This window comes from Prenolepis imparis, unplaced genomic scaffold, assembly GCF_030444845.1.
Source record: "Prenolepis imparis isolate NDT839.2.m4 unplaced genomic scaffold, iyPreImpa1.0 SCAF_5, whole genome shotgun sequence".
Taxonomy (NCBI): Eukaryota; Metazoa; Arthropoda; class Insecta; order Hymenoptera; family Formicidae; genus Prenolepis; species Prenolepis imparis.
Window position 1 is genome coordinate 18,015,536 of NW_028141163.1, and position 19,872 is coordinate 18,035,407.

Here is a 19,872-nt window from a genome sequence, read left to right on the forward strand (position 1 = left end):
AATCTTCGAGCATCTTTTTTTCAATATATATTTTTTATGATAATCTGTGTGTTAAAAAGTTATTCAATATATATTTCAATTTTTATGTCTCGTTATATGAACGTGAAAAGTACTATAAGATTATATATAAAAATATTGTATTATCAATTTATATAAATAGAAGAAAGTGCTATATTGAATATTATTATATCCAATAATAAAATAAATAAATTTTATGAGAGTAATAACTCTGTCTTAGGATTTTTCGACTTGGCAATTTTTTTCACAATCTCGTCATCCATATACGAATAATTCAGATTAATTAGTTTTCGAAAAGGACACGCATTCCTGATTGATTTTGAGAAAACTCACGTAACATCATACACGTGTTCCCAAGGCACGTCTTACCTTACCGAGCTGATATACGTAAGAAGCTTATCGGTTATAATATTTTCAAGTTTAAGTTCGCGTTTGTAAAATCAGCTGATGCCTCGCGAGGCACGTACGTTCGCGCGCTCTCCCACCCGGTGATAACTCGCTCGTAAACGAAGTCCCAGTGACGTAACGATGCAGTACGCGTCGTAAATTATGATCGATAATGTAACCTTGTGCGTGCGGAGGTAACACATGGACACGGGAAGAGGACCGAGGGGGACAAGGGGAGGGGGGAAGAGAGAGCACCGGCATGCGGCTTCCGCGAGACTCCCCGTCGATCTCTCTCTCTCTCCCGCGGTCATTATTATTCCTTCCACTTAGCCGGCAAGGAAATCATCTTGCTGCGCAGCGATAATACGCCTCGCTTTAGCTTTATGCGTGGTTTTTTTTTCTTCTTGACTCTCCGACTCGACGCGATTTACGATTAGCAAGAAGCGGAATATCGGCGATGCGGGGCGAGGTAGGGGATAGAGCGCGAAATTGATCGTCGACTGAATTCGCTGGGTTTTTTGCGGCGTGCAATAATCCCGCGCGTTTGTGTGTATGTTTAGTGTAGAAACGGTTGCGTCGCTGGTGCATGGCAATCGTAGACGAAGGAAGTGACCGACGCGCGTACCTATCTAGCTGTCCGCAAATTATACGATTGGTTGCTCAAGGGTAACACTTATCGATTTTCCAAGTACGCAGTGGGCTCTCCTTTCGAGAACATTGGAGACAGGCACGACAAATTGCACTTTTTAAAAAATTTTTTATTCTTCGTATATCGTCATTCTTGATTTCGCGCACTCGTGCGCGATGAATTTCTTCCGGGGAGAAATTTTCTCGTCGACGAGAGTATACGTGCTCGCGCGGGAAAAATCGTTTTCAACGACGCTGTCGGATCTAACACAAACAATGCGAGGCTTTCCGCCCGTTCGAAAGCTTCAGGAAACAATGTGTTGTGTAAAACTTGACCGCCATCACTCAAAACGTCGAGGCCAAACGCACGAAAAGAGCTGGGTTTACGCCGTATGGAACGCGAGGACGCGAGGACGCGAGGAAAAGTGGCGCGCATTCGCTATATCGAGGAGAGAAAAGCGAGGTCGGGCCTTTCTCAGAAAAGTGGGTCGAGAAGGTAATCCGATTGTACGCGCATACGAACGCGCAGAGGCGTCGCCGGCCGGCGTCCTTGTCTAAAACGCGCACGTGGTTAAACCGCTTTCATATACGTCATATGGTTTTTCGTTCTTCTCCATCCGTTTCGACAGATACATCAACGCCAAGAATTTTAGCCTTTCGGATATCGGATATCGGGTGTTGAAATGCCGCGCGCTTGCAATTGGCCGAGGCCTCGATCCGCCAATGTGTCAAGGAACAGCTGACGGAATGCAGTAATCATCAGAGAGTTTACACTGTGTCGTATTTAATGACACGTGAGGTATTCTAGACCTAACTACGTTTCGTTATACAGATTCTTTGCGCAATTTGTAATGGACATTTTCTTCGAAGAGAGAACAGATGAAAAATATTGCCATGTGTTGCAAGTTTTTAATATTTTTAACATATTAAATATCATTATATCTAAATTAAATTAAATTAAAAATTATTTATAATTATTGATATATCAGTGAGAGAAATTAAAATATACATTTCCTTTTCGCGTTCATTGGAAATTTCTTTATTCATTTTTGTAATTTTTCTCGAGAAAAATTGACTCTAAATTCTTTGAATTTATAGCTAAACGTGTTTGACAGGCAAATAGAAAAATAAATAAAAATTTTGAAGATAACGTATAAATAAATTATATCGAGAGGGGATTAACTTGGCATGTGAAAGAGGCTTACGGTCAGCAATCGCGGAAAAAATCATAACGCGTGAAAAAGATGTCTTCATTCGCGCTGTACGATTGTCAACGACATCTTCCCGAAGAAAAACAGCGGAGATTTCATTGCCGCTTCGTCGCTACAAATCTCGACTTTTCTGCATCGTTGCCGTTGCATCTTACCGAATGTTCCGCCGTGAATTCGCACGGCAGATTTACTACAGTTTCGCGAGTTCACGAGTCTAGGCGATGTGGGACAAACGACCGACCGCTAGCTCTTCCGCTTCATCGATTTAAGCGATTTTGCAGTGGATGCTGCCTGAACGCCGCGAAGAAATTGTAGGCCGGGAAAATAGGTGGAATAACCGAGATTCGCGCGCGGAATCGTGTTTACTGCGTGCGGCGTTTTATTGCCGGTGTGATGCCTATTGCACACCACACTTGCGACTTGACCGAGTTGAGAGTGCGAAGAAGTTGGAATCTCCGCTTCTCCGCGAAAAGAGGCATGATTCTCCCGCGCGCTGAAGCGTGAATAATTGGCATTTCTGTGTGTGTGTGTGTGTGTGTGTGTGTGTGTGTGTATATATATGCGTGTGTTGTGTTATTGTTACACTAATCGTACGAGCGACGTGTCGGTGTTTGTCATGGCGGAGTATATCGCTCTCGAGGTGCGGCTCGCTACTCCGTCACAAAAGTAAAAAAAAACCTATCTGAATATGTAAATGTTGGCTATCGGTGGCTGTTTATGGATTTCGTCATCGCTCACCGGTAGCGGCTATAACGAACGAGGTGAAAACTGCCATTTTCACGGTATTATATCATGCACGCGAGCCGCGCACATCAACGTCGGTCACGAAACTTCGTCTCGGAGCTCCGAGCTCATCGACAGAAAGAATAATAGAACATCGTTCAAAATTTTTTTTTATAGAAACCGCTACTAGTAAATCTCCACAGAGTCTTATAGAAAAAAATGATACAAAAAGTAGGAAGTTCCATAATTGCATACCACTTGTACACCATTTTCTCATAATATACTGCACAATCCACCAGTATCGCGCGATATCATTATATCTTACGCTACACTTCGTTAACTTTCGAATGCAAATTTGCATGTATATATGCATCACACGCGTGGAATCGCGAGCGTTCTCGTGCTCGTTACGCGTGGAAGTCTTCTATCTTATTATTAATGCGTTCTCTCTTCGGATTACCTCCTTCACCGTGGAATTAAGATTGCGCTTCAATTCATTTTTATATGTATATACACGCCTTTCTATCCGCGATTTTATATCTGTTCGTCGATGAAACAAGACAGCTCTACCTCTCTTTCTCACCGGATGGGTGATGCGATGTTAAACGCGTTCATTCATCGCTTTAATAGTCGAATGCTTCTATACATGTCCCGATTTTCGACAGATTTTTCGTTTTGACAAGCTTTTTCTCGCTTAAAACGTCCCAATTCTCGAAGAAAGTATTTTAATGAGGCTTTTAATTTTATACAACGCGTGTATGTATAAATTAAGTATTTTAATTTCGAATGCATTCTTCAAAAATATGAATATTGTACTCCAAAGCTACATTCGGCGGTGTCAGTTTCATTCTTCTTCGTTTCTTCGTCGCCGGCGTATTAGATTGAGCGGTCGAGGATTAAAAAAGAATTCCGGTAAGGAGGACGCGACAACAGTAAAGCGCGAAAGAGCGGGGGTGGCGGGGGCGGAAGGAACGAAAACAAACTTTCGCTGCGTACGACGAGGAGCCACGGCGTGGTTTATATACGCGAGTAAAGGCGCGTATATAAAGAGACTCGACGGAGAGAATCGCGTCGTCGAGAGAAGAGGAGAAGAGAGAGAGAGAGAGAGAGAGAGAGAGAGAGAGAGAGAGAGAGAGAGAGAGAAGATGGCTCATGGCAATGGGTGTGGGTCGCGTTTACCCGGTTTCGCTGGACCCGGCCGAACCCAATGACCTAAATGATACGGCGAAGCGGGTCGTAGCCTAGATTCCGCCGCGGGGGCCGGCCTTTTGCCGTTGCCGCGCGCGCCGACAATGAGAAAACGCGGCGTGTATCTCGCGCAGCCCGGATTTTCACTTTCGCGCGGGAGTTGACACTCTCGTCTCGCGATAACAAAGTGTATCGGGAGAGTCGTGCCGCGGATAATCGACTCCGGCGGGGGGAAAAGGGAGGTTATATATAGATCGCGATCTTGAAGAAAGACCGGTCTTGCGGGATAATAGATATCTCGCAATCTTTGTCTCAGAGTTTATTATTGCTCTGTACATAATGCGCGAGATTGGAAAAATCGATTATACATCGGAATCTCTCGTACGTATATGTTATATGTTCTAATAATCATCTTTCGATACAGTAGTACTCACTATCGATTTTATTCGTTCGCATCCATCCGTTATCTGTCTGATTTCATTATACTGCAAAGCATTTTTCTCTTCGTTCTCATCTTTCCTTCTGTCTTATGTCTTCCTGTGTGTGTTAAATTATCGATGCGGATGTTTTTCCGTACGCATATGGCTGCATCGGGGGGGCGTCGCCCATAAGTCAGTTACATATGTTGTCCGGTGCATCCGATAACAAAGACTAGAAAGAGAATAAGATGCGTCCGTATATATACAATCGACATAGTCGATTACAAACACTATCGCTCGAGCGTTGCGTCATTATACAAGAGACTGGTAAAAGCGATATACATATACAGATATATGTATATACATAACGAGCGATCGCGCGGCAGCCCAGATTTTCACTTTCGCGCGAGTGAACGTTGACACCCTCGACGTCCTTCGATAGATGCAGAATCGCATCGCCGTTCTACTACTACAGAAACTTATACTTGCCCATAGGCGTCACGACGGGGGAGAAACGTAATAATTATATCGTCGGCGATAAACGTTGGTTAACAACGCGAGCTTGCTCGCCCTGTGATTAAAAACACTGCCGATATAATTGGCCGACCGTTTCATATACGCGAGATAATAAATTATTTCCGATAATTTTACGATCTACTGTACAATATTAATCTTTTTACAATTGGGAACCGGGATATATAGAGCGCTCCGCCCCCTCATTCGAGTCCCGATCGTGTTGACAACAGCAACTTGCCCCGTGTCAATTTCGTAATCATCGGTAGTTGATGACGTCAGCGTACAAAAATTATCCCGGTATCTCTCGGTATCTCCCGATAAAGCCTTACGGTAAAATTATTGCAAGCCGCATTTTCCTGTTTTTTACAGGAAGCGCAAACAATCTTGTGTTTTCCCTCCATCTAGTACTATATATACTTTTATTTTCTGAAATAAGAAGAGTATTATTATTTTTTAAGACTAGACAACACAGTGCGCGCCATTATCAGATTTTATGTAATGATTTAAATTTTTAATAATTGTAATTTTATTTTGAACAACTGTTAAACTATTAATCCTCGTGATGACAGCTGCTCGAGGCTATGAATATAACGCGCAACGTGAATCGAAACAGCCAATCAGCATCGCGGAAAAGCGACATCAATAACATGCTTTTTTTAGAAAGGGAGGAAAAGTATGGATAGAGAGAGGAAAAATGAAATTTTATATATTACGAGCGAATTCTCCATATTTGCTCTGTTACGAAAACTTTGGAGAGTCGCGCGCGCGTCTTCAGCAACTAGACGAAACTTGATTGAGGCAACGAGTCCGTGAAACTGACGTTCGGTTGCGTGCGGACTTTCCAGAAGATTGCTAACTGCGTAATGACTTGTAATGATGCGTGGGAAAGCCAGTTGCGTTCGGGATCGCCATTGTAACGTCTCGTCGCGTTCTTTACTCCGCGCGGAGTAACTAGGAATAGTCACGCGCGGCCGGAGTTAGATAAAAAGGTGGAGGGCAGGGCGGGATGGGAGGGAGGAACTTCTCTCTCTTTCTCCGCCGCACGTGGATGCCATCCGTTGCATCAAAACGCTATATATACGGACTACCGTTATCGCCGCGATGTGACCTGCTTTTTGGACCCTTACGTCCTCCCGCTTCCTCTTCTTCCTCCGCGTGGTGCCGTTCACTTGTACAACAAACGCTCGGACAAGAACTAGACGGAAATGAAGAATTCATCGCTAGGAAAACGCGGCCAATTATTGAAATTGACGGAAACAAATCCCGCGCCCCAGAAAGTCGCTCGCTCGCCACGGATCTGAACGCGGAAATCCCTTATCGCGTGAAAGATACGCGAGTATCCTATCCGCTACCGATGCGTGCATCTCGCTACTTATCTCGATATACCATATGTATACGATCGACAGATGTAATTGTGAAATTCTAAATATTCTAAAAAATTATTATCGTTGCCGGAACACGAAATGCTGACGTATTTAATTATCTCGAGGTCGTCGCGTTACGCAATGACGTTTAGAATGTATATAAATTAAATCATTAATTTTTTTTATACGAGCATCGCGATTCTCCGATGGCTTCCTGATCGGAGCTTCAGCTGGGCGACCGTGACAGTTTCCGTGATACATGAACGCGATGATGACGCGAGCGTTCGCATAATAAAAGACCGGTAGCGCAAGAGAACCGATGACGACAAGTGCGTTAAGGTCACAGAATGAGGAATTATCAGTTGACCAGCTGTCGTTGCTTTTATTTATTCTGAATAAAGATTTTATAAAACGCGTAAAAAACATCTCTTCTTTCATGATATGTATGTCGATAGTGTGCGATATTTTTTACTTTTTATTAATATTTGCGTCTTGCAAAAAAGCGCGGTTACAAAATGTTTATACTTGCAATTTTTTTTCAAAAACTTTTTGCAAAATTGTAATTCTAATATAATCACACATTTAGTATCAATTATTCTGAGGATGAATCGTTTCTTACACAAAGATATGTGTCTATCTTTTGAACGAAAATATATATTAACTCTCTATCTTCATCCCGTAATATTCTCGCTTTACAATCGCTTTATTTTTATATTAATTTGTCGCAGTGTAGAATAATTAATTTTAATTATTATCGCTTGCAATGCTATAGGAAGCAAAAGTCTCACGGAAATTATAAAAGCGTTTTTTTTTATCTCATTATCAGTTTAATTAACCCAATTGAAAAAAAGACTACTGCATTATCGCCATACGTTCATTTAATGCAAATCAGCAGTTTTTTAATCACGCGTCTTTTATATCGGGAAATGTCTTATAAATGCTTTTTATTAGTCGCTTTTTGCTTGTACGCTCGGCGCATTATCTCTTTAGACCAGCTGGCAATCGCTCATGTTTGTTCCTTATTCAGCGATGGTGTTGCTCGCGGATGGTAAAGAGGAGGGGGAGGGGGGATTCACGGATTGGACAGCGGTATGACGTCATTGGTAGTAGCTCGACACAGTGACACCGATCGCCGGCTCTGCCGGAGACAAACCGGCCGGTATCATCAGAACGGTTTCCACTATTCCACTCGCCTACTGTTTTCGTTCGTTGTGTCATTGGCAAGGAATAATGATGTAAATATATACACAACCTCATAGACTTTCACTTCTAGACGAGCATCCGCTCTTTACGCATCTTTTTCTAGAGACGATCGTTCTCGCAATACATCAGGATAAGACATAGATTGCGAAGGTACAGACCAACTGACATATTTATGAAATCGTCGTAGTCAATTGAAAGACAGAAGTGGCAAAACAGCTCTAAAGCCTATTCTACAATGGACGCAAAACGAATGCGACCAGATGCAATACATTTCATCAATCGCTTCACTTAATCTCATCATTTCTCGTTAAAAAAGTCATTAGAAAACCTTTATCAACAGAAGTGCGACTTGCTTTAACTGTGACATAAAAGGTTAAAATTTGTGAATACGTGACACTGCGACTAGCGTTTTGCGTTTTGCGTTCATTGTAGAATAGGCTTAAAGCGGCTCGAAAACATTGCGTTAAATTCTCGAACCAACGTTGCACCATGAAATTCGGTAAAAAATAAGAAGGAAAATATCTGGAGATTATTATTCGCAATTGCTGCATGTCAATTGAGGGTTAATCAGTTCGATAAGAATGTACACAATACGCTACCTATTGTATTTACCAGCACGGAACGCTATACATATATACGAATACGATAAGAAACTGATTACCCGATGTGATTAAGTATCTTTAATTAATTTTCTCCAAAATTTCAATATCTATTTATCTTCGTTATTACTTCAGTTAATCTTTTTCCTCTTATAAATACTGTATTTTTATTACATTAAGTATAATTATATTATGTACACGTCACTCACACAAAATATCATCGCGAAAACACACAAAACGCGAAGAGAATAAGCTTCGATAATATCTTACGCGATTAACGATCGCGCGAAAATAATTTTTTCCGACACCGTATATATCTTTGTTTGTTATTCCGAGAACACATTAACAGGTGATTTGCCACGGGCGATCTATATTCTACAAAGCATCGATCATGCATGCCTTATCTCCTTGAGATAAGAGATGTGTCGTTGCGAATACGAAGATGTAAGTTTCACTGTACTTGATACGACAATGACAAAGCTCAGGGCAGATATCATATTGAAAAATTATACTTTTACATTTCGCGCCAAGGTTCTTTTTCCCATTTAACAATAGCACATGTGCACTTGTTTTTTTTTTCCCAAAAAATTATCTATATTATGATTAATTTAAAAAATAAACTACTTACTTTTTGTAATTAGTCGCTTATACAATATTAATTAAAAGTACATAAATTTAATAAAAGTATATAAATTTAATAAGAGTATATAAATTTAAGAATAAAATATGTTAATTAAAAATATAGCATTTACAAATTGAATTAATAACGATAGATTTCTATTAAATTAAACTGTAATAAATACTGGAAAATCATATAATAAAAATATATTAAAGTATTTGCTATGTGAATATCTTTTAACACTTGATATAATTGACCAATAAAATTTATTTCGTATTTTTAATCGGAATCGTGTATCATTGTTTTCATTCTCGGTGAATGATTCTGCACGTTTGTCGAACACATATTTTGTTTACACTTTATCTCTTATGCAGGACGATCGATCTTGCGAGACATTGCACCATGGCATTGACATGTTATCAGAACCGAATGTAACGATATACAAATCTAAAATGGCGACGAGACGCGAGATAACAAGTCTGGTCTCGTCATTCTCGGATATATGAATATAAAAGTATCAAAATTTTTTTCACATTGTGTGAGAAGGGGAAATCGGAAATCGAGATTGCTGCTTCGGTCGTTGCCGATATACATATAAACGGTTAGTTTAAAAATAGCTCGGTCAGGTAATTGCTCCGCAAGCAGCGGTAACGGGAGACGTGCAAGACTTCAATGTCAGGTCGTTACGCCACCGGGTTGTATATAGATAAGAATTCTATTCTCGCGGCCAGGAAACACACAATACAGAAAGAAAAAAAGGAAAAAAAATTGAAACGAGCGGCGATGAAGCATGTGTTTACGCGTACGTCAGCATGTGTTGAACAAGTATGTAAGAGATGCTCTTTATCGATGTGTCAGATACAAATCTCGCGTAACACGCGGCGCGAATAAACAGGAATGATGTCGAGTATCTTTGTGTTGCCCGGCTCTCGCGGTTTTTTATTTGCTTATATCGAAAGAGAGAGAGAGAGAGAGAGAGAGAGAGAGAGAGAGAGAGAGAGAGAGAGAGAGAGAGAACCGGTGTTTCTAATACCGCTCGGAAAACGCGTCACGCACATGGTATTCGTTTAATCGATTGCATCTTTAGACTGCAGACTGACCGCTCTATCTTGATACAGTTATGATATATTGATGAAATAAGTTTTCAGACGTTATAATTTCTTGATAGGCGCGAGCCGTTAGGAGCGATAAAGACAACGCAAGGCGATGCGTGTTGTTGAATATTAAGTAACGTAAATCACAGTAAAAAGATATCCAGCAGTTGTATAATTATTTTCTCGTGATCGCACGATAAGAAAAAATTTAAATTTTGTTATAAAATATTGATATTATAGAAAATGTTGTGTGTGCTGCGTGATATTATAGAATATTGAAAATATGCTATATAATAATCGTTAAATACTTTATTAAATGCTTTTGAAAAATGTTTCGATTTCTTGGAATGAAGAAGAGATACGGCTTATAAATTAATGTTCCACATTCAATCGTGATATATGTATACATACAACAGTGACAAGTTCTGATAAGTATTTATTACGCCACTAGATTAGATTTTTTTTTCATTCGTATTTCGTTTGCCTTCCGCGTTCCCTTCTACTCATCTGGTTTTTATGTCGTACAAATTTTGATAATTGACATCATTTACAGATGAACGAACGTAAACTTGAGATAATTTGAATAGTTATCGAGTCAAAGTCCCTCTTACTATCGCTCTTGACTAATAGAGGCATTTATCAGGTAAATATTATTACGCGCGATATAAATTGGATAGTGTGAGTTTGTTTGTTTAAGATAAACGAATTTCTTTTTTCATGCAGAAGAATATACAGGGTGTTAAAAAAAAGGGTCACATATTTTGGGACCAGGTAGTATTAATCAAAATAAGAAAAAAAAGTCTAATGAACATGGGTCCTATAATCAATATCTTTGAAGATACAAGCTATCTTTCTATTTGAACTTATTCTTCATTTCTTATACTGATACTGATATTTACACATCTAATGTTATTATATAATGTTACATAGCAAAACTTGTAAGTACTATAAGTATATAGTTCTTGTCGCTACATCCAATGAAAATTATAAGTATTTTCACAAATTTTTTATATGATTGATCTCTATGTTAAAACGTAAAATTTTATTTCAAAATGATTATATGTACATGTATATACTTTATTGGTTACCAATAAGTGTATCTTAATATCTTGTTCCGATAAAATTTGCGGATATTATTACATCTATGATTATTCTAAAAAAAAAAGATTCTAAAATTATCTCGATGAGAGATAAAGAACCTATAGCTCATTGTGGCTATAAATATGAAAACGATTGATTAAAATGTTTTTTTCACAATATACATTTATTTTTAATATTTTTAGTCATGTCTATCTTTAAGTAAGTTTTAATTATCTGTATCTGATTGAAATATATTATTGTTAAATTCGTCGAAATTAATGAACCATTTACCAGAAATGAATTTTGAATCTTGCCTGAAAACAATAAATTATCACGTTACACAGCAGTCTAAGAAAATATAATGCACCATCATTAATTTTATGTTTTTATTTACTACTATCTATCTAATCCATAACCTTTTATTTTTATATACTTTTGGATAGTAACAAAACGATGATTTATTTCCGACATTTTTTCTGATCTTGACAAAATTTTCACTCCTATCGTTCATCACTATTAACTTGGCATTTTCGCGATGAGAAATCAAATTTCGACGTATATTGTGTAGTATACTCAAGTAGTAATTTATTGCTAGTATGTTGCTTTAATCACGAATTTATTGCTTTTACTATAATTAGCAAGAAATTGATATTAAGATAGGAGTACTAACCTAACCTAACCTAACATATATTAAAATAGCACCTTTACTTTCGAAAAACACTTATAGTAATAAAAAAAAATTTATCAAAATTAATTGCTAATTGCTCAAAGATAAAGTTTTTTATTCACGAAATAAATTTAAAATGCTCGATCAACATTTATATATACAACACAAGTACAGGAGTTACAGGAGTAAACTATATGTTAGCACAAAAATAAACGAACAATTAATTTCATAAAAACAAATAACAATTTATAAAATAACGAAAGAATTATGAAAGAAATGCTCATCTCATATATAGTTTTTCCCATCATTGTCTGATGCCTCCTCGAGTCTCCTCTCTTGTTTATCCTTTATTATTGCTTCTTCATGATCCTTTCAACACGACATTCACTCACGCGAAAACACGATTAATTACGATCACGTATACACACTAATCACCGAATATGACGATTGCCGCGCACTTTATTTCCAATATACGAGGTGTTTTATATTAAGATGGAAGAATGCGAAAATCTTCACTAGAAGATGCGATCTGCTACTGAAAAATCATGCAGTCAAATTCGCACAATATACATATTTCTATTGCTAAAGAATAATATACGCGCACACATTTTTTTCATTTTTACAGCACTGTTACTATCTTTCATTATAATGCAAATGAATTGCAACATATATAGCAAGTTAAAATCGAAGATAGACATCTACAGAATGCGATATCTAATAAGAATATTATTGCTTTGCCGACTCGTGCGATTGATTTCGATCGAATAAATTATACGAACTACGCGTTTAACAGATCACCAATGTATAAGCATGAAATTTATATTCTGTGATAAATATTAAAATATATTTTCGATATAATAACAACCGTAAGACACAACTACGCATCCTTGTTTACGTACCTGACGGCACGCCAGTGCGGTGTAGTGGGATACGTCCCACTACACTATTACAACGAGAGATGTAACGGGAAAGGGGAAAGGATAAGGACCAACGCCACCGATGCGCAGAGAAAGATTATTGTTATTCTATCGATACACGTACGTGAAGCAAGATGTATTGAATGTTGTTCCTCAATAAAGTCTATTTAAGATCTATTTTGGCAGTTTTAAGCTTAGGTGTCATTTTGAAATAAAAAGATATTTCGATGAAACAGCACTTCAAATGGCTTTAGCACAATCTTAAAATACCTCGAAAACCATCCTTTTCCTTTTATAATCAATCAACAGCTGTAAAATGACCCGTAATATGAGGTCCAGTCCGTCTAGTCTTTGCACATGCGCAGTCATTCCGCATGACAAAGTCTGATATCACTATCATTTTACGGTTGTTGATTGATTGTCAAGGAAAAAAAATAGTTTTCCGAGTATTTTAAAAGTGTGCTAAAGCCATCTGAAGTTATGTGTTTCATCAAAATATCTTTTTATCTAAAAATGGCACGCAAGAATTTTCAACGTGTATTTTCTTGCTTCTGACGTCACAATCTAACATGGCCGCGGCGAGTAATCAGAAGCCTTAACTATTGAGAAATTCGAAAACGACATTGGCAACTTTATCCCCATACTGTGCGATACCATGCAAGTTAATGGCTATTTGAGACGCGATAATCGGGAAGATTAATTAATCAGAGTTGATATCGATCACGAGTTGATATTTGTAATACTCGTAGGAAATGATCGCACTTGCTATCTTTTAAATTATCGTGATTATACTTTGAGAAATAATACGATGACACACGAACCGTGCGAAGTATTTTATAATATAGATTAATATATTTTACACACACACACACACACACACATATATGTATATAAATATCGTATAACGCGCTTTTATTTACATACGATGATTTTGTTATCATTTGCGCGGCGAGATCCAAGTGTACAAGAATTGTTACGCGTCGTTGTATTACTTGATTATTTTTTACAAGTATTAAATTACAACTAGCGCTTATCAACTCACGTGTTTAACTAATTTTTATGATTATCGTGTCTTAATTAGCCATTAACTTGTACAGTGTCGCGTAAAAGAGCGCGATATTATAGAGTTAACTTGACATAATTTTATATAATTTTCAATTTTTTAATTATTGACAAAATATCGCAGATATAAAATGTATTGACTTGAGTATTATATATTTAAACGCATTTAATAAACTACATTAATTTTTAATATATTTTATTATTTATTTTTTTTAATACTTATTAAAACATATCATAAATTCAGCGCTTATACATTGATGATCTGTTTAGATTTATGATTTATATATGATTTATGCGATCGAAATCAGTCGCGCAGAATCGATATACGAGAGCAATGACATATTCTTAGATATCACATTCTGCGAATATTTATTTTTTTTTTAATTTCAACTTTCAAGTATATGTCTATTCACTTGCATCATAAGAGGAAGTAGAAGTAAAATTGCCGTAAAGGATACGTACATATTGTTAAGAACGGAGATAGATATTGTGCGAATTTGCGCGACTTTCCAATGTTGGAACAGATCATGCTAGGCTTCGTGTGACCGTGAGATTTTCGCATTCTCCCGTCGCGATGTAAAATAAAGTGCGTGTCGAGAGTGCTATGTAAATTGCGGGGCGTTCGTCGTATTCTAGTGATTAGTGCGTGCGTGGTCGTAATTAACAGTGTTTTCGCGAGCGAGTGTCGTGTGAGTGCCATGAAGGAGCAATAAAGGACAAACAAGAAAGGAAGAGGCCCGAGAAGGCATCGAGCAACAGCGGAGAAACCATCAGGTGAGCCCATTTCATAATTTTATTATTTATATATTTATAAGTAATAAAATTAATTGCTCAATTAATTTTCGTGATAACATAATTGACTTGTTATTTTATATAAATGTAAGATTAAGCGCATTTTTGATTATTTTTGTAGTTATCTTTACGCAATTAATTAACAATTAAGTGATCAATTTTTTTTCCGTTTACAATTATAAGTATATTTACAGCTATAAGTGTTTTTCAGAAATAAAGGTGCGCTACCATAATGTTAAGTCGGTACTCACATCTTTAATATCAATTTCCTGTTAATTGGTAAAAGCATTAAATTCGTGATTCTAAACATACCATTGCAGCAATAAATTAGTAATTAATTATGCTATACATTGGAATTTGATTTCTTGTGATAAAATAGTTGTAGAAATTTAATAAAATTTAACAAAAAATGTATATTACATTCTCACTGTTAAAAATGCTAAATCTTAAAAATTAGAAATATGTTTAAGGGGATCTAAGATTGAAATAATCTTGAAATTAATATGCAGCATCGCAAGTTCTCTTTCTCCATATGATCAATGTTATCATCGCGTTGATAATACCGTAAGAAAGAGCGTCGGCAAAATCTCGGTCATATCTCCGTGTGGAGAGAGGAATCCTTGATGCGAGGCAACCTCGCATAACAAAGGTCCGCGGCTCGCCGCGGCTTTGTCCTTTCTCGCGATTGGCGGAATCGCTGTCGAGCGGCCGTTTTCTAGATTTTCTCTCTCTCGCGTGGTCGCTTTTCTAACAGACGCTCGTTACTCACGTTCAGGTGCAGCCTGCACGTGGAAACCCGATTACGCAGTTACGTTACGAGCGGGAATAAGTCGGCGCGGCGCAGCGCGGTGATGAGGATCGAACTCGATCCAACGGAACAAAGAAATCCTTGAGACTCTCGCGATGGAGATAGCATGCAGACACAATTCGCGTTGTTAGTGCCCTCTTTAGATAAGCCGCTGTCGAGTCTCTCGCAATTCGCGCCTCAATTACACGCAATTTAGACGCTTTCTTGCTCGATCGCGTTCGAATTCGATTTTATTTATTTATTTTTTTGGAGGAGGGAAGGAGGGGGAAAGCTCGTCGCGTGCGCGGTACAACGTTACAACGTGTAATTTCGCGTATAGCTTACAACTCGTTACAGAGAACGATTATCGCAATAATTTCGATTCCGTTTTTGCCGGACGTTAGCGATAAATGACCGCTGTATTACGAATATAAGTCGACGCGCGAGCGTGATGGTTATAGTTGCCGGTAATCTTGGAAATCTACGGGGAGAAATGTCTCCCGCACACGTAATAGAGACACGAAATTCGGCGAAACTTAACCCAAAGACGACGACGGCGCGAGAGAGAGAGAGAGCGACGCTTTAACCCTGCGTAATCCGCGAGTTATGACGAGTAAAGTACGCTTTTACGACGCTTTATCCTTGGATCTTGGAACACGTCGTCGGGGATTCTTGAAAGTCACTCGAGTGCGTTAGCTGCAATTAGCGGTTTTCGTATCCATCTCGCTGTGGAATCATTCCCGGTGTGGAAAATTTCGGGAAATTTATCTGCTATCTAGTCGAGACAAAGACGGTTGCACCCGAGACTCGACGTATACCGCTCTAGATTATTCTCTCACTTTCCAGCTAATGCGTCTTGATGACTGAGGAAACTGTTATGATTGTGGTGAAGAAAATACTTGTTATCTTGTTATCTTTTACTTTAAGACATATTTTTGACTGATAAACAAAAAATGAAACTTGTATACATAATATGTTTGTTTAGCGGGGAAATATTTTCGCCGAATATTAACTGTCAAGCCAGTTTCAGAGTTGTAGATTAAAATAATCTCGAAACTGCTGCGACTTTCTTTTCAGGTAGCTTAAGTTTGTCTTCCTATCTACATATGATCGATGCTATGAAAGCCAAAAAAAAACGTTATCTCCCGGATAAGTTTATCCGCTGATTGAGTAAACGTTAGAAATATTCTTTGCGTCTTTGCGCTTTTATATATTTACGATTTAGTTTAAAAGCTAAGACAATGCGTGCTAAATTAGTAATAATAACAAGTCGAATATATCGGGCAATCACACTTTCGGATAATGTTATCAGGACTCGTCCATTTGTCCACCATAAAATTTAGATAGGCAGAGAGATAAGAGAAAATTCCGGTCAATCTAAAGCATCGTCGAGAAACAAAGGAAAACGTGACTTATCTGCAGTGAGGAGATACGTTGACGACAAGATACACGCGCGTTAAAAGAGCAACTGATTCATCGGCAATGGCTCGTCGCGGCAATGACAAAGGTCATCCTTGAATCCCTATTTGGCCGGCAAATGATGAAAACTGGTCCCTTATGGACAAGATATCCGCGACGTCATCGCGAGGATAAAGGAAGTTAGCTTAACGTCGAGAGAGCGACAGCAACGTCCGCTGACAATCCTATTTTTACTTTCGGTATATGGAGCATGATTAGTAGAAACTGACAAACGTTGATATACCGCGATGATATAACGATATAAAGCGGGACTGGATACGCGACCACCAGCATAACCGGCTTCTCTCTCAGTGACGTAACGCCTGTTTTGCTTATAACTACTTATTAACGAGATGAACATATACTTATTGTCGTATATAACACAATGAAGATAACTAATAACTGAAATTTCGATTAATAAAGGCTTAAATTATGCAAAGATATACTCATGTTGCATACGTGAATTTAATATAACTCTTATTAATTGCGAATTGGCACAGATATCGCAAAATAAATTTAAAAAATTATAACTTAAGAAATATTTTTTAAAAAATTATATAATTAAAAACAATACACAAAAGTTCTTGTATAAAATGCTAGGCAACAAGCAATAGATACAGAATTTTTATCGTGACATGGTTTCTGGAATATTTGAATTTCTTGTTCCTATTTTCTGTGTTTATTTTCTGTTTATTTCCTGTTTACTGTTGCCTGACATCGTACAAGGTACCTTAACAGAAAGTTACATCATAGATAGCAAGGAAAAATTTGAAAAGTGAGATGAACATCTGTTCCGTGATAAAGCAATCTTATATAGACTCACAATTAGAAATAGAGGAGTATATATATATATATATATATATATATATATATAATTACGTAATATCGCAATTCACGCGAGAAACTGTGCGAGGTTCTCATGGTAAAGGTATCTCGAAAAAAGACTTAAATCGACCGTTATTATTAGTTTTCTTAATATAACGACAATAGACAGGAGTTCAAGGTGGGACAAAAATAAAATACAGAACAAGAAGTGCAACCTTGGAGATATTATGCAAGAAAGTGAAGCATAGAGGCAGTATGAATGACGCTGTTGCGAGAGCTTCAGTTAATACAGAAGAAAAGTTTTCATTGTTCGTGAGATCTGCAGCTCGTGGGCGATCGAAGTCGTGACGTCAGAGACGCCGTAATCCTCTCTGAACATCGTCACGATTTTCTCGCGGCGACCTCTAAGGCGCTCTCTCTCTCTCTCTCTCTCTCTCTCTCTCTCTCTCTCTCTCTCTCTCTCTCTCTCTCTCTCTCTCTCTCTCTCTCTCTCTCTCTCTCTCTCTCTCTCTCTCTCTCCCTCTCCCCCCTCTCTTCTTCCTGCTCTATGTTTTTTGACGTCATTGCTACGTCCGCTAACACGGGAAGAAGTAAGTTTATAATAGAAGCAAAAACTCATAAAAAAAAAAAAAAAAGAAAAAAGAGATGAGTCCGTAACCATCGTGTCGAGAATAAAGCACGTTTTTAAGTTATAATAACGCAGGAACAAAATCGCAGAAAAATAATTCACGCAGATTTAATCTAAAAAGTTCCTTAAAAAAGCGGCTTTTCGTAATAGACGAAGGATCTACGGTGTTTGTTAAGATCGTCCTTCGCAAGTCGACAAACATGCGTGACGTCATGCGTAATCAGCTCTTTCCGACGCATCGTCATAATTTTATCACGATATTTTTACAAGTCCAATGCGTGTACGTGACGTCAACAGAGTGATACCTTTTACGTTTTGTAAAAATCGTATTTATGAACGATTCAATATTTAAGAAGAAATAGTTACGCAATATTTAAAAAAAATTTTTTAAAATTATTTTCTTATCGATGTAAAAGAAATGCGCTATAATAATGTCGCAACAAGGTCTATTTTTGTTACGAAATAAGTGCAACATCCTGTCGAAATTATTGTCCGCGGTAACGAACTCGATTGCCATAAATATTCCGTTATAATTTTTATTCTATAAATACTTTTTACAACACTACTCTAATGTAGCTTCACAGACCGGCAAAAAACATGTTGCGTTTTTTTTATAGACGTCTCGTCCGAACAATCGTGACCAGACGAATACATATCTTTGCAAGTAAAACAAGAATTTGAATACCGTAGCAATTTAAATAATAAAATATAACGCGACTTGTATAAAGTGTGTGCTTATATACATTTAAAGCGCTATACATTTTCAAAACGCATCACGTACTCAATTATACAGATTAAATAATAACATTTATCGACTTGTAATAAATTTCTTTTTATCTACTCCCGCAAAAAAGAACACTAACAATAAGATACATTAAGCTGAATCACGAATTGTTAGAGAATTGCATATTAAATTTATGGACCGTATCTGAAATATGAGAATAGAAATACCCGTTATGTCTGTTCTTCGTATGCAATCAAAGGTTACGACGTTGAATGCCGTGAGGCATTCCCAACGTTTCAGCATAAAATTTCTTACGTTACGCTTGAATATATTATATTATACAAGATACAGCTTAAAAGCATGGGGTATAAATCATTTATTCAAACGATGAATCATAATTCAGAAACAAAATTCGCTCGACGAGGAAAAAATTTGCCATCCAATGAATATCGAATATCGAATAAATAAAAAAAAAGACTGATTTTTTTTAAAGCTTTTCCGAAAGTTTGACGACGAAGCGTCGTTTTATTTAGATAAAACGTCAACCGTCAGTCTTCTCGCGAATCAGAACAACGACAGAATTACGAGGGGATTCCGATTTAGTGGAGCGAGCATCTGTTTATACGCGAGTAAACTAGTTTCGCAAAGATGATGTAACATATTGCATTCGCATGATTCGATCGTTTCCTCGTAAACCGCATCGCGATCGCGATTGCTTTTCAGAACAAAGCCGCGTGACGTCAGATGGGGGGGGACACATAGAGGCACGCGCAAAAAAGAAAATCTCAATACAAAAGAAATGTCACAGCGCTCTTTATATTCGCCGTGGCTCACGTACGCCGCTCAAGTTAACAGCTGACTGGTCCCACAATTGGACTCTCTTGACTCATCGCAAAGAGCGAATTTTACCTTGTCCCGTTACGCGCCGACCGAATCTCTCAGTGCATTCCTGGATTCGGGTCAC

General features: G+C 37.8%; 1 protein-coding gene across 4 annotated transcripts in view; it reads left to right on the top strand.

The window, feature by feature from the left end:
- Glut4ef (Glucose transporter 4 enhancer factor) overlaps window positions 1-19,872 on the top strand; it is a 96,069-nt gene that overhangs the window by 13,800 nt on the left and 62,397 nt on the right. Inside the window, exon 1 of one of the 4 annotated variants that reach the window (XM_083038934.1) lies at window positions 7,085-7,688. The exons of 2 other annotated variants lie outside the window; for them this stretch is intronic. In XM_083038934.1, the coding sequence (XP_082895060.1) occupies window positions 7,545-7,688 (144 nt within the window). In that variant the 5' untranslated portion in view covers window positions 7,085-7,544. Of the gene's footprint in view, window positions 1-7,084; window positions 7,689-19,872 lie in introns of those variants that run through there. One more of the 4 variants, XM_083038935.1, reaches the window with a different exon arrangement.